The 20,029-nt window shown below is 37.5% G+C and overlaps 1 protein-coding gene across 1 annotated transcript in view; it reads left to right on the top strand.

Annotated features, from left to right (window-relative positions):
- Positions 1 to 20,029, top strand: part of TIMELESS (timeless circadian regulator) — a 254,574-nt gene that overhangs the window by 206,024 nt on the left and 28,521 nt on the right. The window contains 2 exon segments of the mRNA XM_053705509.1: positions 9,890 to 10,091; positions 17,553 to 17,616. Coding sequence (XP_053561484.1) covers positions 9,890 to 10,091; positions 17,553 to 17,616 — 266 coding nt within the window.

Here is a 20,029-nt window from a genome sequence, read left to right as displayed (position 1 = left end):
CCTGTTGGGGAAGAGAATATCCCACAAGTAAGGATGACGCCGTGGACCGGACACACCGTTGGAGAAAGTAATTTATCAGGTAAACATAAATTCTGATTTTTTAAAATGTATGTGGGCACCAGACCATTACACCTATATGAACTTGTTGGGCATCCCATTCCAAAACCATGGGTGTTAATATGGAGTTGAACACTGCCATACCCCAAACCCCTTTTGCATCAATAACAGCTGCTACTCTTTGGGAAGGCTTTTCACAAGTGTCTGTGGGGAACTGATGTTAAATGTGAAGGTGTTGCTTGCGATTGGCGTTACAATCTGTTCCAAAGGTGTTCAGTGGGGTTGAGGTCTGTACTCTGTGTAGGCCACTCGAGTTCCTCCTCACCAAACCTGTCAAACCATGTCTTCATGGACCTTGCTTTGTGCACTGAGGCCCAGTCATGGAACAGGAAGGACCTTCCCCAAACTGTCACAAAGTTTGAAGCACCCAATTGTCTAGAATGTCTTTATATCCTGTAGCTTTAAGTTGACCCTTCACTGGAACTAAGGGCCCTAACCCAAACCCTGAAAAACAGCCCCAGTCCATTATAACACCTTCACCAAACTTTACAGTAAGCATTATGCATTTGAGTAGGTATCGTTCTTCTGGCATCCACCACTCCCAAATCACGCTTGGCATTGAGCATGTTGATGTGAGGCTTCTGTACAGCTGCTCAGCCATGGAACCCTATATCAAGAAGCTCCCCAGCTCTTAGTTCTTGTGCTAATCTTGCTTCCAGAGTCAGTTTGGAACTATGTCGTGAGTGATGCAACAGATAGGCAAATTTTACAATCTACAATCTTTCATGGTGTACTAGTTTGTGGCTAGGCTGCTGCTGTTCCTGTATCTTTCCGTTTCAAAGTAATAACCCTTGGATATAACCAGTGCTGGCCTAGTAGGGCAGAAAATTCACTAACTGATTTGGGGCAAACGTGGCATCAGTAACAGTGCCATGTTTAAAGTCACTAAGTTTTTCAATACTACCCATTGTACTTCAATTGTTTGTCTATGTAGATTTCATGGCTATGTGCTGGATTTTATGCACCTGCTAGTAATGGGTGTGACTGAAAAGTTTTAGGCAGGTGTGAACAAATGATGTTAAGTAAGGATGGTTTAAAAAATAGAAATGTTAATAGTTTATTTTGATCAATTAACAAAATGCAAATTAAGTAAACAGAAGGAAAATTCCGATTATCCTAATATTTTGAAGGTATAATCTAGATTTTATTAAAGACACAGAGACGAGTATTTTTTGCATTCTCTTTCTTTACTACTCAATGCAGCTTTTAAAAGTAACAGAATGACATAACATAACATATTAAAACAGCATAGAAAACAGATAACCACAATAAGTAGCTAAAGAGAGAGCTAACTTATAACTCCAAGAAAAAAGTGACCAATCAGAGAAGGAATAGTGTCCATAAACTGTCCAATAAGCAGCCAATCCTCCTCTTTCTTGATTGATGCTCACAAAAGGAAAATTTTTTAGAATTAACAATAGTCCAAAAAGTCCCAAACAAAACCAAACAAAAGTATAACTGTTGAAAATTTGATTGAAGAGAAACTTGGAAAATAAGAACTTGATTGCAGAAGATGACTTGGATCCAGGTGAACTTGTGAGATGAACATTCTCTTGAATAGAAGGTAAAAATCCCGACATCAGAAAGGGATTTCTCTCAGATGGAAACTGTCGAAAAACAAGAAAAACAAGTAATAATAATATAAAATTCTTAACGGGAGGGTATCATATATGCTTGAGGTGGGAAAATACTCGTCTCTGTGTCTTTAATAAAATCTAGATTATACCTTCAAAATATTAGGATAATCGGAATTTTATTACAAGACCAGAGACTCCTATTTTTTGCAAGTTTAAAGCATATTAAAATAAACTAAACTATTCAAGAAAATAAGTTAAGCGAGGCATGTTGAATGGGTCTGAAATAAAATTGCTTAAAAGTAGAGTCTGAAGACCAATTTGCTGCATCCAAAATCCGCTGAAGCGGGGCAGATTTCAAAAAGGCTTTGGAAGCAGCAGAACCTCTAACTGAATGAGCTGAGAAAGAAATATCAACCCCAGCTTCCTTCATAACCCATTTAACCCATCTCGCGATGGAAGTAGAGGATACAGCAGCATGAGGAGGAACGAAAGATATTAGAAGTTGACTGTTAGAAGGTTTCCTAAAAGGTAAAGTTTTGGATTCGTAAGATTTCAAACATTCCACCACACAGAGGGAAGGTTCAGAGGGAAGGTAAGGATAGAAGATAGATGTGGAAAGGGTTTTAGTTCTTCGAGAGATGAAGAAGGTAACACCCTCTGGAGAGAAACGTTTAGCATTCCAATCTAGGGCTTTAACATCAGAAACCCTTCTGAAAGAGATTAGACAAAGAAGAGTAGCGAGTTTAGCTGTGAGTTGTTTAAAAGATAATGAAGCATTATGTGGCCAAGATTTAAGCAGTGAAAAAATAAAATCCACATCCCAGAAAAATTCATGTTTAGGGACTGGAGGTCGTTTTAATCTCATGGCTTTGAGGATCCTACAAACTAAAGGATGTTTACCGACCGAAACATTATTAATCAAGTTATGCCTAGCAGAAATAGCAGAACGATGAACATTGATAGTTCTATAAGCTAAACCTAGGTCAAAAAGGTGAGATAAATAATTAATAATTTCAGTTAAATCCGAAGAAAGGGGATCCAGATTCCTTTGCAAGCACCAGCTAGACCATTTAGACCAAGCGGCAAAGTAGCATCTACGAGTACCTGGGGCCCAAGATTCCTGAATGAGGGATCTTGCTCCAGCCGAAAGGCCTCGGAGAGGACAGGGTCCCCTGATATCGTCCATGCTATTAGGAGATCAGAACCTTGAAGGGCTAGATCGTGATAATTGCCTTCCGGATCTGTGAGAAGATGAGGAAGACAAGGCAGAAGAATCGGGAGATCGATGGACATCTCCAAAAGGGAGCAGAATAGAGACTGGAGAAGAAGACTTTGCAAAACTCTTGACTGCAAACGAGCCAGCCAATAATTCTAAACAATTTATATGAAAACGTTTCTCCTCAAGAGTCCACTTGCCACCTGTGATGGAAGGACCGCAGCGAGCTCCCCAGCCTAAAAGACTGGCATCTGATTCGATGATGAAATCTGGAGTTTTGCCAAAAATGGCTCTTCCATTCCAGGCATCTAAATGAGAAAGCCACCAGGAAAGTTCTTCTTTCGCTTCTGGAGAAATGGGAATCAAATGAGAATAGGAAAAACCTTTTCTTAAATGAAGAATCTTCAATCTTTGAAGTTCGCGATAATGGAGAGGGGCAGGAAATATAGCCTGAATAGAGGATGAAAGTAACCCTACTATCCTGGCTATAGTTCTGATGGGAACTGACTCTTTGGATAAGGTTTTGGAAATTTCTTTCTTTATATTCTTCACTTTGTCTAAAGGGAGACTCAAAGTGGAAAGGGTTGTATCTATTTTGAAACCTAGGAAAATTAAAGATTTGGTAGGAGCTAAAACTGATTTTTGTTTGTTTACTATGAAACCTAGAGATTCTAAAAGGGAGATTGTGGAAGAGAGATGTTTTTGGAGTGAGAGAAAATTCTGGTCCATAATGAGGATGTCGTCTAAATAAATGATAAGACGAACACCTCGAAGTCTTAACCAAGCTATCACAGGTTTGAGTAATTTTGTGAATATCCAAGGAGCCGAGGATAGGCCGAAGGGAAGACAAGTGAAATTCCAAAATTGATCTTCCCAGCGGAAAGTTAAAAATTTCCAGTGCTCCTGAGCGATTGGCACGGTCAAATAAGAGTCTGTGAGATCTAAACGGACTAGCCAATCGTTTTCTCTTAGGCATTCTCTTAATAAATGAATGCCCTCCATCTTGAAATGGTGGTAAACAACATAAGCATTTAAGGATTTCAGATTTATGACCGGCCTGAATTGGTTGTTTTTCTTTTTGACAAGAAAAAGATTGCTTAAATAAAAATTTTGAGGATGAGGGACCGGAAGGATAGCTTTTTTGGAGAAAAGGGAGGAAATTTCGTTTTGAACCAGAATTTTGTCTTTTTGGGAAAATTGAATTGGTTGTGGAAATTTTATTTGAATAGGAAGGGAAATAAACTCTATGTAAATTCCTGACACCGCTTGAAGAACCCAAGGGTCGGAAGTGATTGATGTCCAATTTTGGGCAAACAAAGCAATTCTGCCACCAATTTTGTTTTGGGAAAAAAGGATTTGAGAAGGAACCAATAATCTTACCTGGAGCTTGTCTTGCTCTTGATCTACCCCTGAAGCCTCTTTGGTTCCAAGGGCGTCCCCTTGCTGGGAAGAAGGTTGCTGAGGTAGAAGGTTCTTGGAAACCTCTGTTGAATTGAGGCTGATATTGGGAAGGATAATAGGGTTGATGGGATTGGTTATAATGAGACCTGGATAGGAATGGTTGACGGCCGGGAAAGCGGCCTCTGCCTCTCCCGGCCCTGTCAGAGAAACCCTGATTTGGGTAGAAAATCTTTTTTACAGAAGTTTTAACCTTGCTGAGGTTTGAAAAAGTATTCACATATTGATTAAGCTCTTTTAAATAAGAGTCACCAAATAACAACCCATTATCATCTGGGGGAATCTCATTGGAATTAAAATCTGATATTTTTGGATCAATCTTTCGTAATATATTACGACGTCTCTCTAACGTCATGGCAGCATTTGTGTTACCTATAAAACATAAAAGCCTTTGGACCCACTCTCTGACAACATATGGGTCAAGGGGGGAGTCTTCTGCAACACCCTGTTCTGCTAATTCAAATAACTTGGTCAGAGGACCTGTGGAATCTAACAATTTGTCCTGACATATTTTCCAGGAACGGTCAATCCCTTTTTTAACTTTATAACCTGGGACCCCAATAAACTTTAGGATTTTAGGATCCACCTCAGGGGTAATTGATGCATTTTTTGGGAGCAAGGGGCGAGGGCATTCCGCCCTCATTTTATTACGGGACTGCTTCTTTAAGGGTTTTCTTAATTGGAAATCATTAAATTTTGCTACCCCGATAGAGGGGCACCATTCCGCAGAGCGGGGATGGTGAAGCTCGTCAGGATTAAATCTTGGATTACCCAGACAATCCGTGAATTCAGACTCCTCCTCAATAAAATCTCTTAATTTCTTATGCATCTTTTTATGTTTTTTAGTAGCAGGGGTATAATCTAAGTTTTCTGAGTCTCCATAAATAGAATCTGAGTTAATATCAGTATAACTACCATCCTCAGAATTATTATCATCAGAAGATGATTTTTCAACATATTGTATATTCTCTTTTAACTTTGGACTTACAGTATTATCTCCCATTTGGACACCCCTGGGATTTAGGGTTCTATAGGCAGCAGTTTTTGTTCCCTTGCTGCAAGGAATTGTGGTGTCAGATAAGCGCTGACGAGACTTTGCGACAAGTTTTTTTTACTTGTAATTACAGATAAAGAGGGATTTTTTCTCTTTAAACACTTTTTTGTTTCTTGAATGCCCATTAAAGAAGACATTTTATTAAAAAGATTATTCATTGAGGAGTCAATCATTGTCTGCACAGTTTGTGCTGTTAAAGCAGGAGTACCCTCTGTATTTTCAGACATTTTCAAATATAAATTTTTTATAAATTATAAATACTAAAAGTTTGTAGTTTTCTTTAAAAACTTAACTATAAATAATTTCTTGCATAAGATATAATAATAATAAGTAACTTTGAATTAATCTAATAATGAAGTTTAACAGTTAAATATATATATAAACAGTTCGTTTGTTAAAACTTATTTTAAAACTAAAGTTAACCAGAAGATGGCAACCTAACACAGTTAATTTATCTTCTAATATACAATTTGTATTGAGAAGCAGTGGCAACAAATGTTACCGGTCTGAGGAGAAATTAGCTGAGACTGACAGGAAAGTCACTTCAGCAATGAGAGGGCGGGAATAGGAAGTCCAGCCCACAAAATGGCGACCGGAGCACTCAGCAGAGGAAATTGAGAGGAGAGGAGCTAAATACTATTGAAAAAAAAACTTATTAAAATGAGGTAATGAAACAAGGGGGGTGCAAATAAGGAAAACAGGATAGGAAAGAACCTGAAAGGTTATAAAATGATAGCAAATGGCCAAGGGAAAAAATTACCAAAAAACGGAGGCAAAAGGAAATTTAAATGGAGAAAGCTAAAAGCTGTATAAATAAAGCAGGATTAATAAACCAACAGTTCTTAATATATAAAGGAAAAAATTATTAAACATAAAATAGCATACAGGATAAAAATTTTAATCTTTATTGGAGACAAAATTATTTGAATACTTATCTCTGGCTGAGCAGCAAAAAGAGGAGGATTGGTTACTTATTGGACAGTTTATGGACACTATTCCTTCTCTGATTGGTCACTTTTTTCTTGGAGTTATAAGTTAGCTCTCTCTTTAGCTACTTATTGTGGTTATCTGTTTTCTATGCTGTTTTAATATGTTATGTTATGTCATTCTGTTACTTTTAAAAGCTGCATTGAGTAGTAAAGAAAGAGAATGCAAAAAATAGGAGTCTCTGTTCTTGTAATAAAATCTAAATTAACTTGATCATTGCCTTCAGAACTGCATCAATTCTTCTAGTTACACTTGACACTGTTTAAGGAACTCGGCAGGTACGTTGTTCCAAGCGTCTTGGAGAACTAACCACAGTTCTAGATTAGGGCTCTGGGGGGGCCATACCATCATTCCAGAACTTTTTTTTTTTTTACTTTTTTTTTTTATTCACACTGAAGATAGTTCTTAATGACTTTGGCTGTATGGTTGGGGTCGTTGTCATGCTGCAGAATAAAGTTGGGGCCAATCAGATGCCTCCCTGTTATTGCATGATATATAAGTATCTGTGTGTACTTGAGGAGACAATTAATTCTGACCAAATCCACAGCTCTGTTTGCAAAAATCCAACCGCAAACTTGCAAGGAACCTCCATCATGCTTTACTGTAGCCTGCAGACTTTCGATTGTAATGCTCTCCAGCCTTTCGGCGAACAGACTGCCTTATGCTACAGCCAAATATTTCAGATTTTGCTTGATCGGTCCAGTGCACCTGCTGCCATTTTTATGCACCCAAGTTCCTGTGTTTTCATACATAGTCTCTTGGTCTTGTTTCCTCTTGGAGGTATGGCCTTTTGGCTGCAAGTCCTCCATGAAAGAAGGAGAGAGGGCGCCACAATAGCGTGATATCGTCTGGAATGCAGGTACAGATAAAAGTAAGTATTATGCTTACCAAATAGTATGGCACTGTGCTGTGACCAGTGCAAAAAAGCAGGCTAGCACTTATCAGTGGCTAGTACACTGTGGAAGCCAGGTTCCAAAGGCACTTGTCCTGGTTGCAACTCTGTGAATATCTACTGTTGATTGGACTTCAGGTGCTGCAAAGGTGTAATCTTTTATGTGTTGTTCAGTTGGTATTTGATAAACCACAACACAGACAACTTCAAATAAAAATGACTTTTAATACTTATGACGCATTTCTCAACCTCCAGGGGTTGTTTCATCAGATAAAAAAGTGAATGTCATCATTCACTTTTTTATCTGATGAAACATCCCCTGTAGGTTGAGAAACGCGTCATAAGTATTAAAAGTCATTTTTATTTGAAGTTGTCTGTGTTGTGGTTTATCAAATACCAACTGAACAACACATAAAAGATTACACCTTTGCAGCACCTGAAGTCCAATCAACAGTAGATATTCACAGAGTTGCAACCAGGACAAGTGCCTTTGGAACCTGGCTTCCACAGTGTACTAGCCACTGATAAGTGCTAGTCTGCTTTTTTGCACTGGTCACAGCAGAGTGCCATACTATTTGGTAAGCATAATACTTTTATCTGTACCTGCATTCCAGACGATATCACGCTATTGTGGCGCCCTCTCTCCTTACATTTTATATTGTTCTCTTTTTCAAACATCAGCGCTCTTTTATATCCCTTTATTGGGATATTTCTATTTTTTAAGTCCTCCATGAAGACCACTTTGACAAGATTTCTCCAGACAGTAGATGGGTGTACCAGAGTCCCACTGGTTTCTGCCAATTTAGAGCTGATGGGACTGCTAGACATCTTTCAATTGTGAAGGGAATTAAGCATGATATTTCTGTCATCTGCTACATTTCTGTGTGTTTCTTTAGAAGTGGAAACCACTGTATGCCTGGGAAAGACCTTGCTGGTGCAGTACAGTGTTAATTTTGACGACAAATTTCAATTTAGTCTTAGTTTTAGTCTTTTGACTAAAATGCCATTTTAGTTTTAGTCGTATTTTAGTCATCTGAATTGTTTTAGTTTTAGTCTAGTTTTAGTCGACTGAATTTTCAGTAGATTTTAGTCGACTAAATCCCAGTAGATTTTAGTCAACTAAAATCTAAGGGGTTTAGTTAAAGTGTAATGCGTTATTTAAGCATTTCTCTATCATTTGCAAACTGATTACATACTCCAGGAGTAAACATAATACCTGTTAATATTTATGGTATTAAGGTTTAAACATGCAATATAGACACAGATTTAGCCGTTGTGATATATAACATCTTTATTAAACTTACAATTCAATAAAAACAAGTTTCATAAAAAAACAGAAGTGCAACTTTAAAATATAAAAAAACAAAACTGTAAACTGTATTGGCTGTATTGCACATATTACCCAGTATAAAAACTTTAACAGTTCTCTGTTAATAATTAAAACAAGTATCAAGTAACTCAACACAACAAAAAGTTTCTGCAGCTAGCACAGGCACAGCATAACTTAAACCCATACTTGTGGGTTATGCTTATTTCAATAGGAAGAATCAATTGATTGTTCACAGATTCGAAAAAGTTTCGGCAACCATATTAGCACTGCTCTAGAACTTCCAAACTCATTTTATACTCCTGGAGTAAAGGTTTATTAACCTGTTTTTATTTATGGTATTAAGGTTTGAACATGCAATACAGATTTAACTGTTGTGGTATATTACATGTCTTTATATATCTTAAAATTTAATAAAATGAAGTTTCGTAAATTTTACAAAAGAGCAGTAATTAAATATGGATTGATTATAACACCTTGCATAAAATGTTTTTGTCAGCAAATTTTGATTTAGTTTTAGTCATAGTCTTTTGACTAAAATGCCATTTTGATTTAGTTTTAGTCATAGTCTTTAGAATTTTTTTAGTTTTATAGTCATTTTAGTCTAGTTTTAGTCGACGAAATTAACACTGGTGCAGTATAACTACCTTGTCTTGTTGCTGTGCTCAGTTCTGTCATGGCGTTTGACTATTTATATTAAATGTTCTTCAGCAACCTCACCCTGTTAGCAGAGTTTGGCTGTTCCTTTACCCAGTTTTATTCCTTCTACACAGCTGTTTTTGTTTCAGTTAATGATTGTCTTTCAACCTACATATTAAATTGATGATTATTAGCACCTCCTTTGGTTAAATTTTTTAACCATGCACCTGACTATGTGCCTAGAAAATCTGTGACTTTGCGCAAGTGTACCAAGAAGAATGTATGCTGTTTTTGAAGGCAAAGTGTGGTCACACCAAATATTTATTTGATTTTTATTTTTATTCTGCACACTCACTTTGCATTTTGTTAATTGATAAAAATTAACATATATCTGTTTTTTAAAGCATTCTTACTTTATTAGATGCATTTTTGCTAATAGAAGTATATTTCTAAAATGCTTCAATTTCAAATTGAAATGCACCGATTCATTTTTTTTTACTTTTCTATCCCTTTAAAGCCTTTTTTTACTTTTCTATCCCTTTTAACAATTTTTTTTATTTACAAGTTATACATTTTGCATTGTTCAATACTTATACATATATCTCTGATATTGTTGCTGCAGGAATCGTTTTGGCGTATCCCAGCTAAGCTGAGCCCTGAACAGCTACGTAAGGCAGCAGCCTCTCTTGTTCCAACATCTACAGATGATGCAGCTGAAATCGGTGAGGTCTGTGAGGAGCAGGAGCCCACCTTAGAGCAGAGAGCAGAAGCGTTACGTGCTCTGTTACTTAAACGAAAGAAAAAGACTACAAAAGACGTTGAAGGTAATTTAACTTGAAATTGAGACTCTATTTTTTTAGCTTTTTACCCAACAAGACCATTTTTTCTCTTAATATCTTTTTTGGTTAATCGGTTGTAGACATACAAATTCTGCACCATTTAAAACCTACTTCATATATCTAATGGGCAATAATGTTATGTATCTACCCCCCCCCCCCCTTCTATATAATTTAGCTCTGAAAATTGTGGCTTCTTTAAATCTCAAACCTAGAAAATCACTCTGCAAACTTCTCACAGAGAATACAGCTACATATCTTTCCCTAATTGGCTTTAACGGATAATAACTGCAAACAATTTACTTTATACTAGCAATATGACTGTAGCTAGCATTGTGGTCTACTGACTAAAGCCTGGATTGGCTCCTGCAAATAAAGCGAATGATTGGTGGAGTTTGGCTTTTCTGAAAGAGAAATGCTGCAAACACATTGCTGATTTAAAAATGTTAAAGGGACACTGAACCCAAATTTTTTCTTTCATGATTCAGATAGAGCATACAATGTTAAGCAACTTTCTAATTTACTTCTATTATAAATTTCTTTCATGTAATTAGCAAGAGTCCATGAGCTAGTGACGTATGGGATATACATTCCTACCAGGAGGGGCAAAGTTTCCCAAACCTCAAAATGCCTATAAATACACCCCTCACCACACCCACAATTCAGTTTTACAAACTTTGCCTCCGATGAAGGTGGTGAAGTAAGTTTGTGCTAGATTCTACGTTGATATGCGCTCCGCAGCAAGTTGGAGCCCGGTTTTCCTCTCAGCGTGCAGTGAATGTCAGAGGGATGTGAGGAGAGTATTGCCTATTTGAATGCAGTGATCTCCTTCTACGGGGTCTATTTCATAGGTTCTCTGTTATCGGTCGTAGAGATTCATCTCTTACCTCCCTTTTCAGATCGACGATATACTCTTATATATACCATTACCTCTGCTGATTCTCGTTTCAGTACTGGTTTGGCTTTCTACAAACATGTAGATGAGTGTCCTGGGGTAAGTAAATCTTATTTTCTGTGACACTCTAAGCTATGGTTGGGCACTTTGTTTATAAAGTTCTAAATATATGTATTCAAACATTTATTTGCCTTGACTCAGAATGTTCAACTTTCCTTATTTTTCAGACAGTCAGTTTCATATTTGGGATAATGCATTTGATTTAATCATTTTTTCTTACCTTCAAAAATTTGACTATTTTCCCTGTGGGCTGTTAGGCTCGCAGGGGCTGAAAATGCTTCATTTTATTGCGTCATTCTTGGCGCTGACTTTTTTGGCGCAAAAATTATTTTCCGTTTCCGGCGTCATACGTATCGCCGGAAGTTGCGTCATTTTTTTACGTTATTTTGCGACAAAAATTTCGGCGTTCCGGATGTGGCGTCATTTTTGGCGCCAAATAATGTGGGCGTCTTATTTGGCGCTAAAAAATATGGGCGTCGCTTTTGTCTCCACATTATTTTAGTCTCATGTTTCATTGCTTCTGGTTGCTAGAAGCTTGTTCTTTGGCATTTTTTCCCATTCCTGAAACTGTCATTTAAGGAATTTGATCAATTTTGCTTTATATGTTGTTGTTTTTTCTCTTACATATTGCAAGATGTCTCACGTTGCATCTGAGTCAGAAGATACTACAGGAAAATCGCTGTCTAGTGCTGGATCTACCAAAGCTAAGTGTATCTGCTGTAAACTTTTGGTAGCTATTCCTCCAGCTGTTGTTTGTATTGATTGTCATGACAAACTTGTTAATGCAGATATTTCCTTTAGTAAAGTACCATTGCCTGTTGCAGTTCCTTCAACATCTAAGGTGCAGAATGTTCCTGATAACATAAGAGATTTTGTTTCTGAATCCATAAAGAAGGCTATGTCTGTTATTTCTCCTTCTAGTAAACGTAAAAAATCTTTTAAAACTTCTCTCCCTACAGATGAATTTTTAAATGAACATCATCATTCTGATTCTGATGACTCTTCTGGTTCAGAGGATTCTGTCTCAGAGGTTGATGCTGATAAATCTTCATATTTATTTAAAATGGAATTTATTCGTTCTTTACTTAAAGAAGTTCTAATTGCTTTAGAAATAGAGGATTCTGGTCCTCTTGATACTAATTCTAAACGTTTGGATAAGGTATTTAAATCTCCTGTGGTTATTCCAGAAGTTTTTCCTGTTCCTAATGCTATTTCTGCAGTAATTTCCAAAGAATGGGATAAATTGGGTAATTCATTTACTCCTTCTAAACGTTTTAAGCAATTATATCCTGTGCCGACTGACAGATTAGAATTTTGGGACAAAATCCCTAAAGTTGATGGGGCTATTTCTACCCTTGCTAAACGTACTACTATTCCTATGTCAGATGGTACTTCGTTTAAGGATCCTTTAGATAGGAAAATTGAATCCTTTCTAAGAAAAGCTCATCTGTGTTCAGGTAATCTTCTTAGACCTGCTATATCTTTGGCTGATGTTGCTGCAGCTTCAACTTTTTGGTTGGAAACCTTAGCGCAACAAGTAACACATCATGATTCTCATGATATTATTATTCTTCTTCAGCATGCTAATAATTTTATCTGTGATGCCATCTTTGATATTATCAGAGTTGATGTCAGGTTTATGTCTCTAGCTATTTTAGCTAGAAGAGCTTTATGGCTTAAGACTTGGAAAGCTGATATGGCTTCTAAATCAACTCTACTTTCCATTTCTTTCCAGGGTAACAAATTATTTGGTTCTCAGTTGGATTCTATTATTTCAACTGTTACTGGTGGGAAAGGAACTTTTTTTACCACAGGATAAAAAATCTAAGGGTAAAAACAGAGCTAATAATCGTTTTCGTTCCTTTCGTTTCAACAAAGAACAAAAACCTGATCCTTCATCCTCAGGAGCAGTTTCAGTTTGGAAACCATCTCCAATCTGGAATAAATCCAAGCCAGCCAGAAAGGCAAAGCCTGCTTCTAAGTCCACATGAAGGTGCGGCCCTCATTCCAGCTCAGCTGGTAGGGGGCAGGTTACGTTTTTTCAAAGAAATTTGGATCAATTCTGTTCACAATCTTTGGATTCAGAACATTGTTTCAGAAGGGTACAGAATTGGTTTCAAGATGAGACCTCCTGCAAAGAGATTTTTTCTTTCCCGTGTCCCAGTAAATCCAGTAAAAGCTCAAGCATTTCTGAATTGTGTTTCAGATCTAGAGTTGACTGGAGTAATTATGCCAGTTCCAGTTCAGGAACAGGGGATGGGGTTTTATTCAAATCTCTTCATTGTACCAAAGAAGGAGAATTCCTTCAGACCAGTTCTGGATCTAAAAATATTGAATCGTTATGTAAGGATACCAACGTTCAAGATGGTAACTGTAAGGACTATCTTGCCTTTTGTTCAGCAAGGGAATTATATGTCCACAATAGATTTACAGGATGCATATCTGCATATTCCGATTCATCCGGATCATTATCGGTTCCTGAGATTCTCTTTTCTGGACAAGCATTACCAGTTTGTGGCTCTGCCGTTTGGCCTTGCTACAGCTCCAAGAATTTTTACAAAGGTTCTCGGTGCCCTTCTGTCTGTAATCAGAGAACAGGGTATTGTGGTATTTCCTTATTTGGACGATATCTTGGTACTTGCTCAGTCTTTACATTTAGCAGAATTTCATACGAATCGACTTGTGTTGTTTCTTCAAGATCATGGTTGGAGGATCAATTTACCAAAAAGTTCATTGATTTCTCAGACAAGGGTAACCTTTCTGGGTTTCCAAATAGATTCAGTGTCCATGACTCTGTCTTTAACAGACAAGAGGCGTCTAAAACTGATGGCAGCTTGTCGAAACCTTCAGTCACAATCATTCCCTTCGGTAGCCTTATGCATGGAAATTCTAGGTCTTATGACTGCTGCATCGGACGCGATCCCCTTTGCTCGTTTTCACATGCGACCTCTTCAGCTTTGTATGCTGAATCAATGGTGCAAGGATTACACAAAGATATCTCAATTAATATCTTTAAAACCGATTGTTCGACACTCTCTAACGTGGTGGACAGATCACCATCGTTTAATTCAGGGGGCTTCTTTTGTGCTTCCGACCTGGACTGTAATTTCAACAGATGCAAGTCTCACAGGTTGGGGAGCTGTGTGGGGATCTCTGACGGCACAAGGAGTTTGGGAATCTCAGGAGGTGAGATTACCGATCAATATTTTGGAACTCCGTGCAATTTTCAGAGCTCTTCAGTTTTGGCCTCTTCTGAAGAGAGAATCGTTCATTTGTTTTCAGACAGACAATGTCACAACTGTGGCATACATCAATCATCAAGGAGGAACTCACAGTCCTCTGGCTATGAAAGAAGTATCTCGAATTTTGGTTTGGGCGGAATCCAGCTCCTGTCTAATCTCTGCGGTTCATATCCCAGGTGTAGACAATTGGGAAGCGGATTATCTCAGTCGCCAAACGTTGCATCCGGGCGAATGGTCTCTTCACCCAGAGGTATTTCTTCAGATCGTTCAAATGTGGAAACTTCCAGAAATAGATTTGATGGCGTCCCATCTAAACAAGAAACTTCCCAGGTATCTGTCCAGATCCCGGGATCCTCAGGCGGAGGCAGTGGATGCATTATCACTTCCTTGGAAGTATCATCCTGCCTATATCTTTCCGCCTCTAGTTCTTCTTCCAAGAGTAATCTCCAAGATTCTGAAGGAATGCTCGTTTGTTCTGCTGGTAGCTCCGGCATGGCCTCACAGGTTTTGGTATGCGGATCTTGTCCGGATGGCCTCTTGCCAACCGTGGACTCTTCCGTTAAGACCAGACCTTCTGTCACAAGGTCCTTTTTTCCATCAGGATCTGAAATCCTTAAATTTAAAGGTATGGAGATTGAACGCTTGATTCTTCGTCAAAGAGGTTTTTCTGACGCTGTGATTAATACTATGTTACAGGCTCGTAAATCTGTATCTAGAGAGATATATTATAGAGTCTGGAAGACTTATATTTCTTGGTGTATTTCTCATCATTTTTCTTGGCATTCTTTTAGAATTCCGAGAATTTTACAGTTTCTTCAGGATGGTTTAGATAAAGGTTTGTCCGCAAGTTCCTTGAAAGGACAAATCTCTGCTCTTTCTGTTCTTTTTCACAGAAAGATTGCTATTCTTCCTGATATTCATTGTTTTGTACAAGCTTTGGTTCGTATAAAACCTGTCATTAAGTCAATTTCTCCTCCTTGGAGTTTGAATTTGGTTCTGGGGGCTCTTCAAGCTCCTCCGTTTGAACCTATGCATTCATTGGACATTAAATTACTTTCTTGGAAAGTTTTGTTCCTTTTGGCCATCTCTTCTGCCAGAAGAGTTTCTGAATTATCTGCTCATTCTTGTGAGTCTTCTTTTCTGATTTTTCATCAGGATAAGGCGGTGTTGCGAACTTCTTTTGAATTTTTACCTAAAGTTGTGAATTCCAACAACATTAGTAGAGAAATTGTGGTTCCTTCATTATGTCCTAATCCTAAGAATTCTAAGGAGAAATCGTTGCATTCTTTGGATGTTGTTAGAGCTTTGAAATATTATGTTGAAGCTACTAAATCTTTCAGAAAGACTTCTAGTCTATTTGTTATCTTTTCCGGTTCTAGAAAAGGCCAGAAAGCTTCTGCCATTTCTTTGGCATCTTGGTTGAAATCTTTAATTCATTTTGCCTATGTTGAGTCGGGTAAAACTCCGCCTCAGAGAATTACAGCTCATTCTACTAGGTCAGTTTCTACTTCCTGGGCGTTTAGGAATGAAGCTTCGGTTGATCAGATTTGCAAAGCAGCAACTTGGTCCTCTTTGCATACTTTTACTAAATTCTACCATTTTGATGTATTTTCTTCTTCTGAAGCAGTTTTTGGTAGAAAAGTACTTCAGGCAGCGGTTTCAGTTTGAATCTTCTGCTTATGTTTTTCGTTAAACTTTATTTTGGGTGTGGATTATTTTCAGCAGGAATTGGCTGTCTTTATTTTATCCCTCCCTCTCTAGTGACTCTTGTGTGGAAAGATCCACATCTTGGGTAATCATTATCCCATACGTCACTAGCTCATGGACTCTTGCTAATTACATGAAAGAAAACATAATTTATGTAAGAACTTACCTGATAAATTCATTTCTTTCATATTAGCAAGAGTCCATGAGGCCCGCCCTTTTTTTGTGGTGTTTATGATTTTGTATAAAGCACAATTATTCCAATTCCTTATTTTATATGCTTTTCGCACTTTTTTATCACCCCACTTCTTGGCTATTCGTTAAACTGAATTGTGGGTGTGGTGAGGGGTGTATTTATAGGCATTTTGAGGTTTGGGAAACTTTGCCCCTCCTGGTAGGAATGTATATCCCATACGTCACTAGCTCATGGACTCTTGCTAATATGAAAGAAATGAATTTATCAGGTAAGTTCTTACATAAATTATGTTTTTTCTTCGTACTCTTGCTATCTTTATTTGAAAAAGAAGGCATCTATGCTAAGGAGCCAGCAACTTGTTGGTTCAGAACAATTGACAGCACTTGTTTATTGGTGCTGTTCAATCAGCAAGGACAACCCAGGTTGTTCACCAAAAATGGGCCAGCATCTAAACTTACATTCTTGCTTTTCAAAAAAAAGATACCAAGAGAATGCAGAAAATTTGATAATAGCAGTAAATTAGAAAGTTGCTTAAAATTGCATGCTCTATCTGAATCACAAAAGAAAAAATTTGGGTTCAGTGTCCGTTTAAGGCTTGGTGGATATGTTATTCTATAGCAAGACAACAGAAATATATTGTAGTTACAAGGTGTTTACTGTCCCTTTTAAGCACTTAAAGAAATGCTAACGGGTGTAATGCTGCAGACATGGGCTATTGTAGTTCTGGGGTTTGTGAGTCATGTTTTGAATATGAATTGATTCAGGTTCTTTGAGAATTTTTATAACAACATTTGTGTTTCTGAAATGTTACCATTGCTGCTGCTGTAACTGTTACTTAAAGGGACAGTATACACTCATTTTCATATAACTGCATGTAATATACACTACTATAAAGAATAAGATGCACAAATACAGATATAAAAATCCAGTATAAAACTGTTTAAAAACTTACTTGGAAGCTCTCAGTTTAGCTCTGTTGAAAAGGTAGTTGGAAAGCACACTGCAAGTGGGAAATAAGACACTCCCCCCCCCCCCCTTCTTTTGCAATGAAAAGACCCTTTACACAAACAGGAGCAAGCTGGAGTAGGTAGCTGACGGTATTGTCATAAAACTTTGGGGCTTGGTTAGGAGTCTGAAAATCAGAGCAATGTTATTTAAAAAATATGCAAAACTATACATTTAAAAAAAAAAAAAAACTTTATGGGCTATAAAAATAGGTCATCTACAAAACATTTATGCAAAGAAAAAATGAGTGTATAATGTCCCTTTAAACCTTGTTTTTTGCAAATCTGATTACTATCTCAACATATGCACTTTATCTGTTGTACTATAGCTTGTTTTTCCTTTTTCAGAAAATGAGGAACCAGACCAGCCAGCCCCAGACACTTCCTCAGAACCAGACGTTCTAGCTAATAGGTAGGAGAAACAGCATATTATTTCAGCAAATGGCGTTTTGTGCCCCATTTGCACAAACATCTGCCTTTCTAAAATTGATTTTAATCACAATTTAAAGCACTAGTCAGTAAGCTTCGATTTAAATCATGGTTTTCTACATAAAGGTTTCATTTTTAGATTAACTTTTCAGATTTCACTTGTATCAGAAAATCACTGATTTAGTTAGAAAACATTTGAAATACATGTGTAATTTTGAAATTTTTAGGAGGTGGAACTATCTTCAGCTTATTAGGTTAAAGAGATATGAAACCCAATTTTTTTTTTTTATGATTCATATAGAGCATGGAATTTTAACAAAACCAAGAATATGTAATAATATCTTCTAGATAAAAAAAAAATTGTCCAAAATAGTCTGACAGAAGCATCTGGGAAAGTATGACATTGTGAATGAATTAATGGAATTAATTTACCAGCAAAAAACAAATTAACATTACAGCCATAAATATACAGCCTCCTGCTACTTAATTATAAATTAATCCTTATTTCAGGATGAATATCCTTTGGATTATAATGTATCTTAAATAGAAAGCTATCTTTAGATTTTTTCCTCAAAAATAATTTTATATTCAAAATCCTATTTAAAAAAACAAAACAAATCATTTAGTTTTATCCACTCTGTGTATAACTGCCGCTACTAGATTTTCATATATGCCTGAAATAAGGGGGCAGTCTGCAGAGGCTTAGATAAACTTGGAAGATAAACTTGGAAAAGAGTTCTTACTCCAAGTACAAAGGTGAATTTCCTGGGAACTATAATAGACTCCATATCCATGAGAAAATTCCTCACAGATCAGAGACGTTGCAAGCTAACTTCTGCTTGTCTTGCCCTCCAGGCCTCCTCGAGACCCTCAGTGCAGAGGTGTATTAAGGCATAGGCCGACAAGGGCCGTGCCTACTGCGACAGGTTGGAGGGGGCGGCAATTTGGGGGGACGTGGCAGATAGTGGAAGCGCGGCGGTACTTTTGTGTAGTCAGTGTGGTACACCGCCGCACAACAAGAAGAGAACCTTCCCCGACCCCTTTGAGAAATACCAGCCACCACCATACCCTGAGGCTCCTACGTGCGTGCGACAGTAAATCAATTTAGTTAACCTCCTGGCTGGCAGAAGCATCAAGTGCGGAGCTGCATCACTGCAGTATTACATCCTAAGCGATTGCGTGTATCTCTCTTTCTTTCATGTAATTGGTAAGAGTCCATGAGCTAGTGACGTATGGGATATACATTCCTACCAGGAGGGGCAAAGTTTCCCAAACCTCAAAATGCCTATAAATACACCCCTCACCACACCCACAATTCAGTTTTACAAACTTTGCCTCCCATGGAGGTGGTGATGTAAATTTGTGCTAGATTTCTACGTTTATGTGCGCTTCGCAGCAGGCTGAAGCCCGGTTTTCCTCTCAGAGTGCAGTGAATGTCAGAGGGATGTGAAGAGAGTATTGCCTATTTGAATACCATGGTCTTCCTCTAGGGGATCTATTTCATAGGTTCTCTGTTATCGGTTGTAGAGATTTCTTCTCCTACCTCCCTTTTCAGATCGACGATATACTTATATACCATTACCTCTACTGATTCTCGTTTCAGTACTGGTTTGGCTATCTACTATATGTAGATGAGTGTCTTAGGGTAAGTAAGTCTTATTTCTATTCATGACACTCTAAGCTATGGTTGGGCACTTTATATGTAAAGTTCTAAATATATGTGTTTAACTTATATTTGCCATGATTCAGGATAATCAGTATTCCTTCTTTCAGACTGTCAGTTTCATTTTTTTGGGAAAATGCATATGAATTATATTTTTTCTTACCTTAAAAATGTTCAATTGACTTTTTTTCTAAATTGCGGGCTGTTAGGCTCCCGGGTGCAGAAAATGCTTCAATGTATTGTGTCATTCTTGGCGCGAGACTTTTTTGGCGCAAAAATTTTGTTATTTCCGGCATCATAGTTGACGCAGGAAGTTTTCACGTTTCTCATTCCTGAAACTGCCATTTAAGGAATTTGATAATTTTACTTTATATGTTGTTTTTTCTATTACATATTGCAAGATGTTACTACCTGACCCTGGATCAGAATCTACTTCTGGAAAGACGCTGCCTGATGTCGGTTCTACCAAAGCTAAGTGCATTTGTTGTAAACTTTTGGTAACTGTTCCGCCGGCTGTAGTTTGTATTAGTTGTCATGATAAACTATCAAAAGCAGATAATATTTCCATTAGTAATAATCCATTACCTGTTGTTGTTCCTTCAACATCTAATGTTCAGGATGTTCCTGTTAATGTAAAAGAATTTTTCAGAAGGCTCTGTCTGTTATTCCTCCTTCTAGTAAACGTAAGAGGTCTTTTAAAACTTCTCATATTTCAGATGAATTTTTAAATGAC

This window comes from Bombina bombina, chromosome 3 (genome assembly GCF_027579735.1).
Source record: "Bombina bombina isolate aBomBom1 chromosome 3, aBomBom1.pri, whole genome shotgun sequence".
Taxonomy (NCBI): domain Eukaryota; kingdom Metazoa; phylum Chordata; class Amphibia; order Anura; family Bombinatoridae; genus Bombina; species Bombina bombina.
Note: the sequence above shows the minus strand (reverse complement) of the source record. Positions and strands in the feature narration are given on the sequence as shown.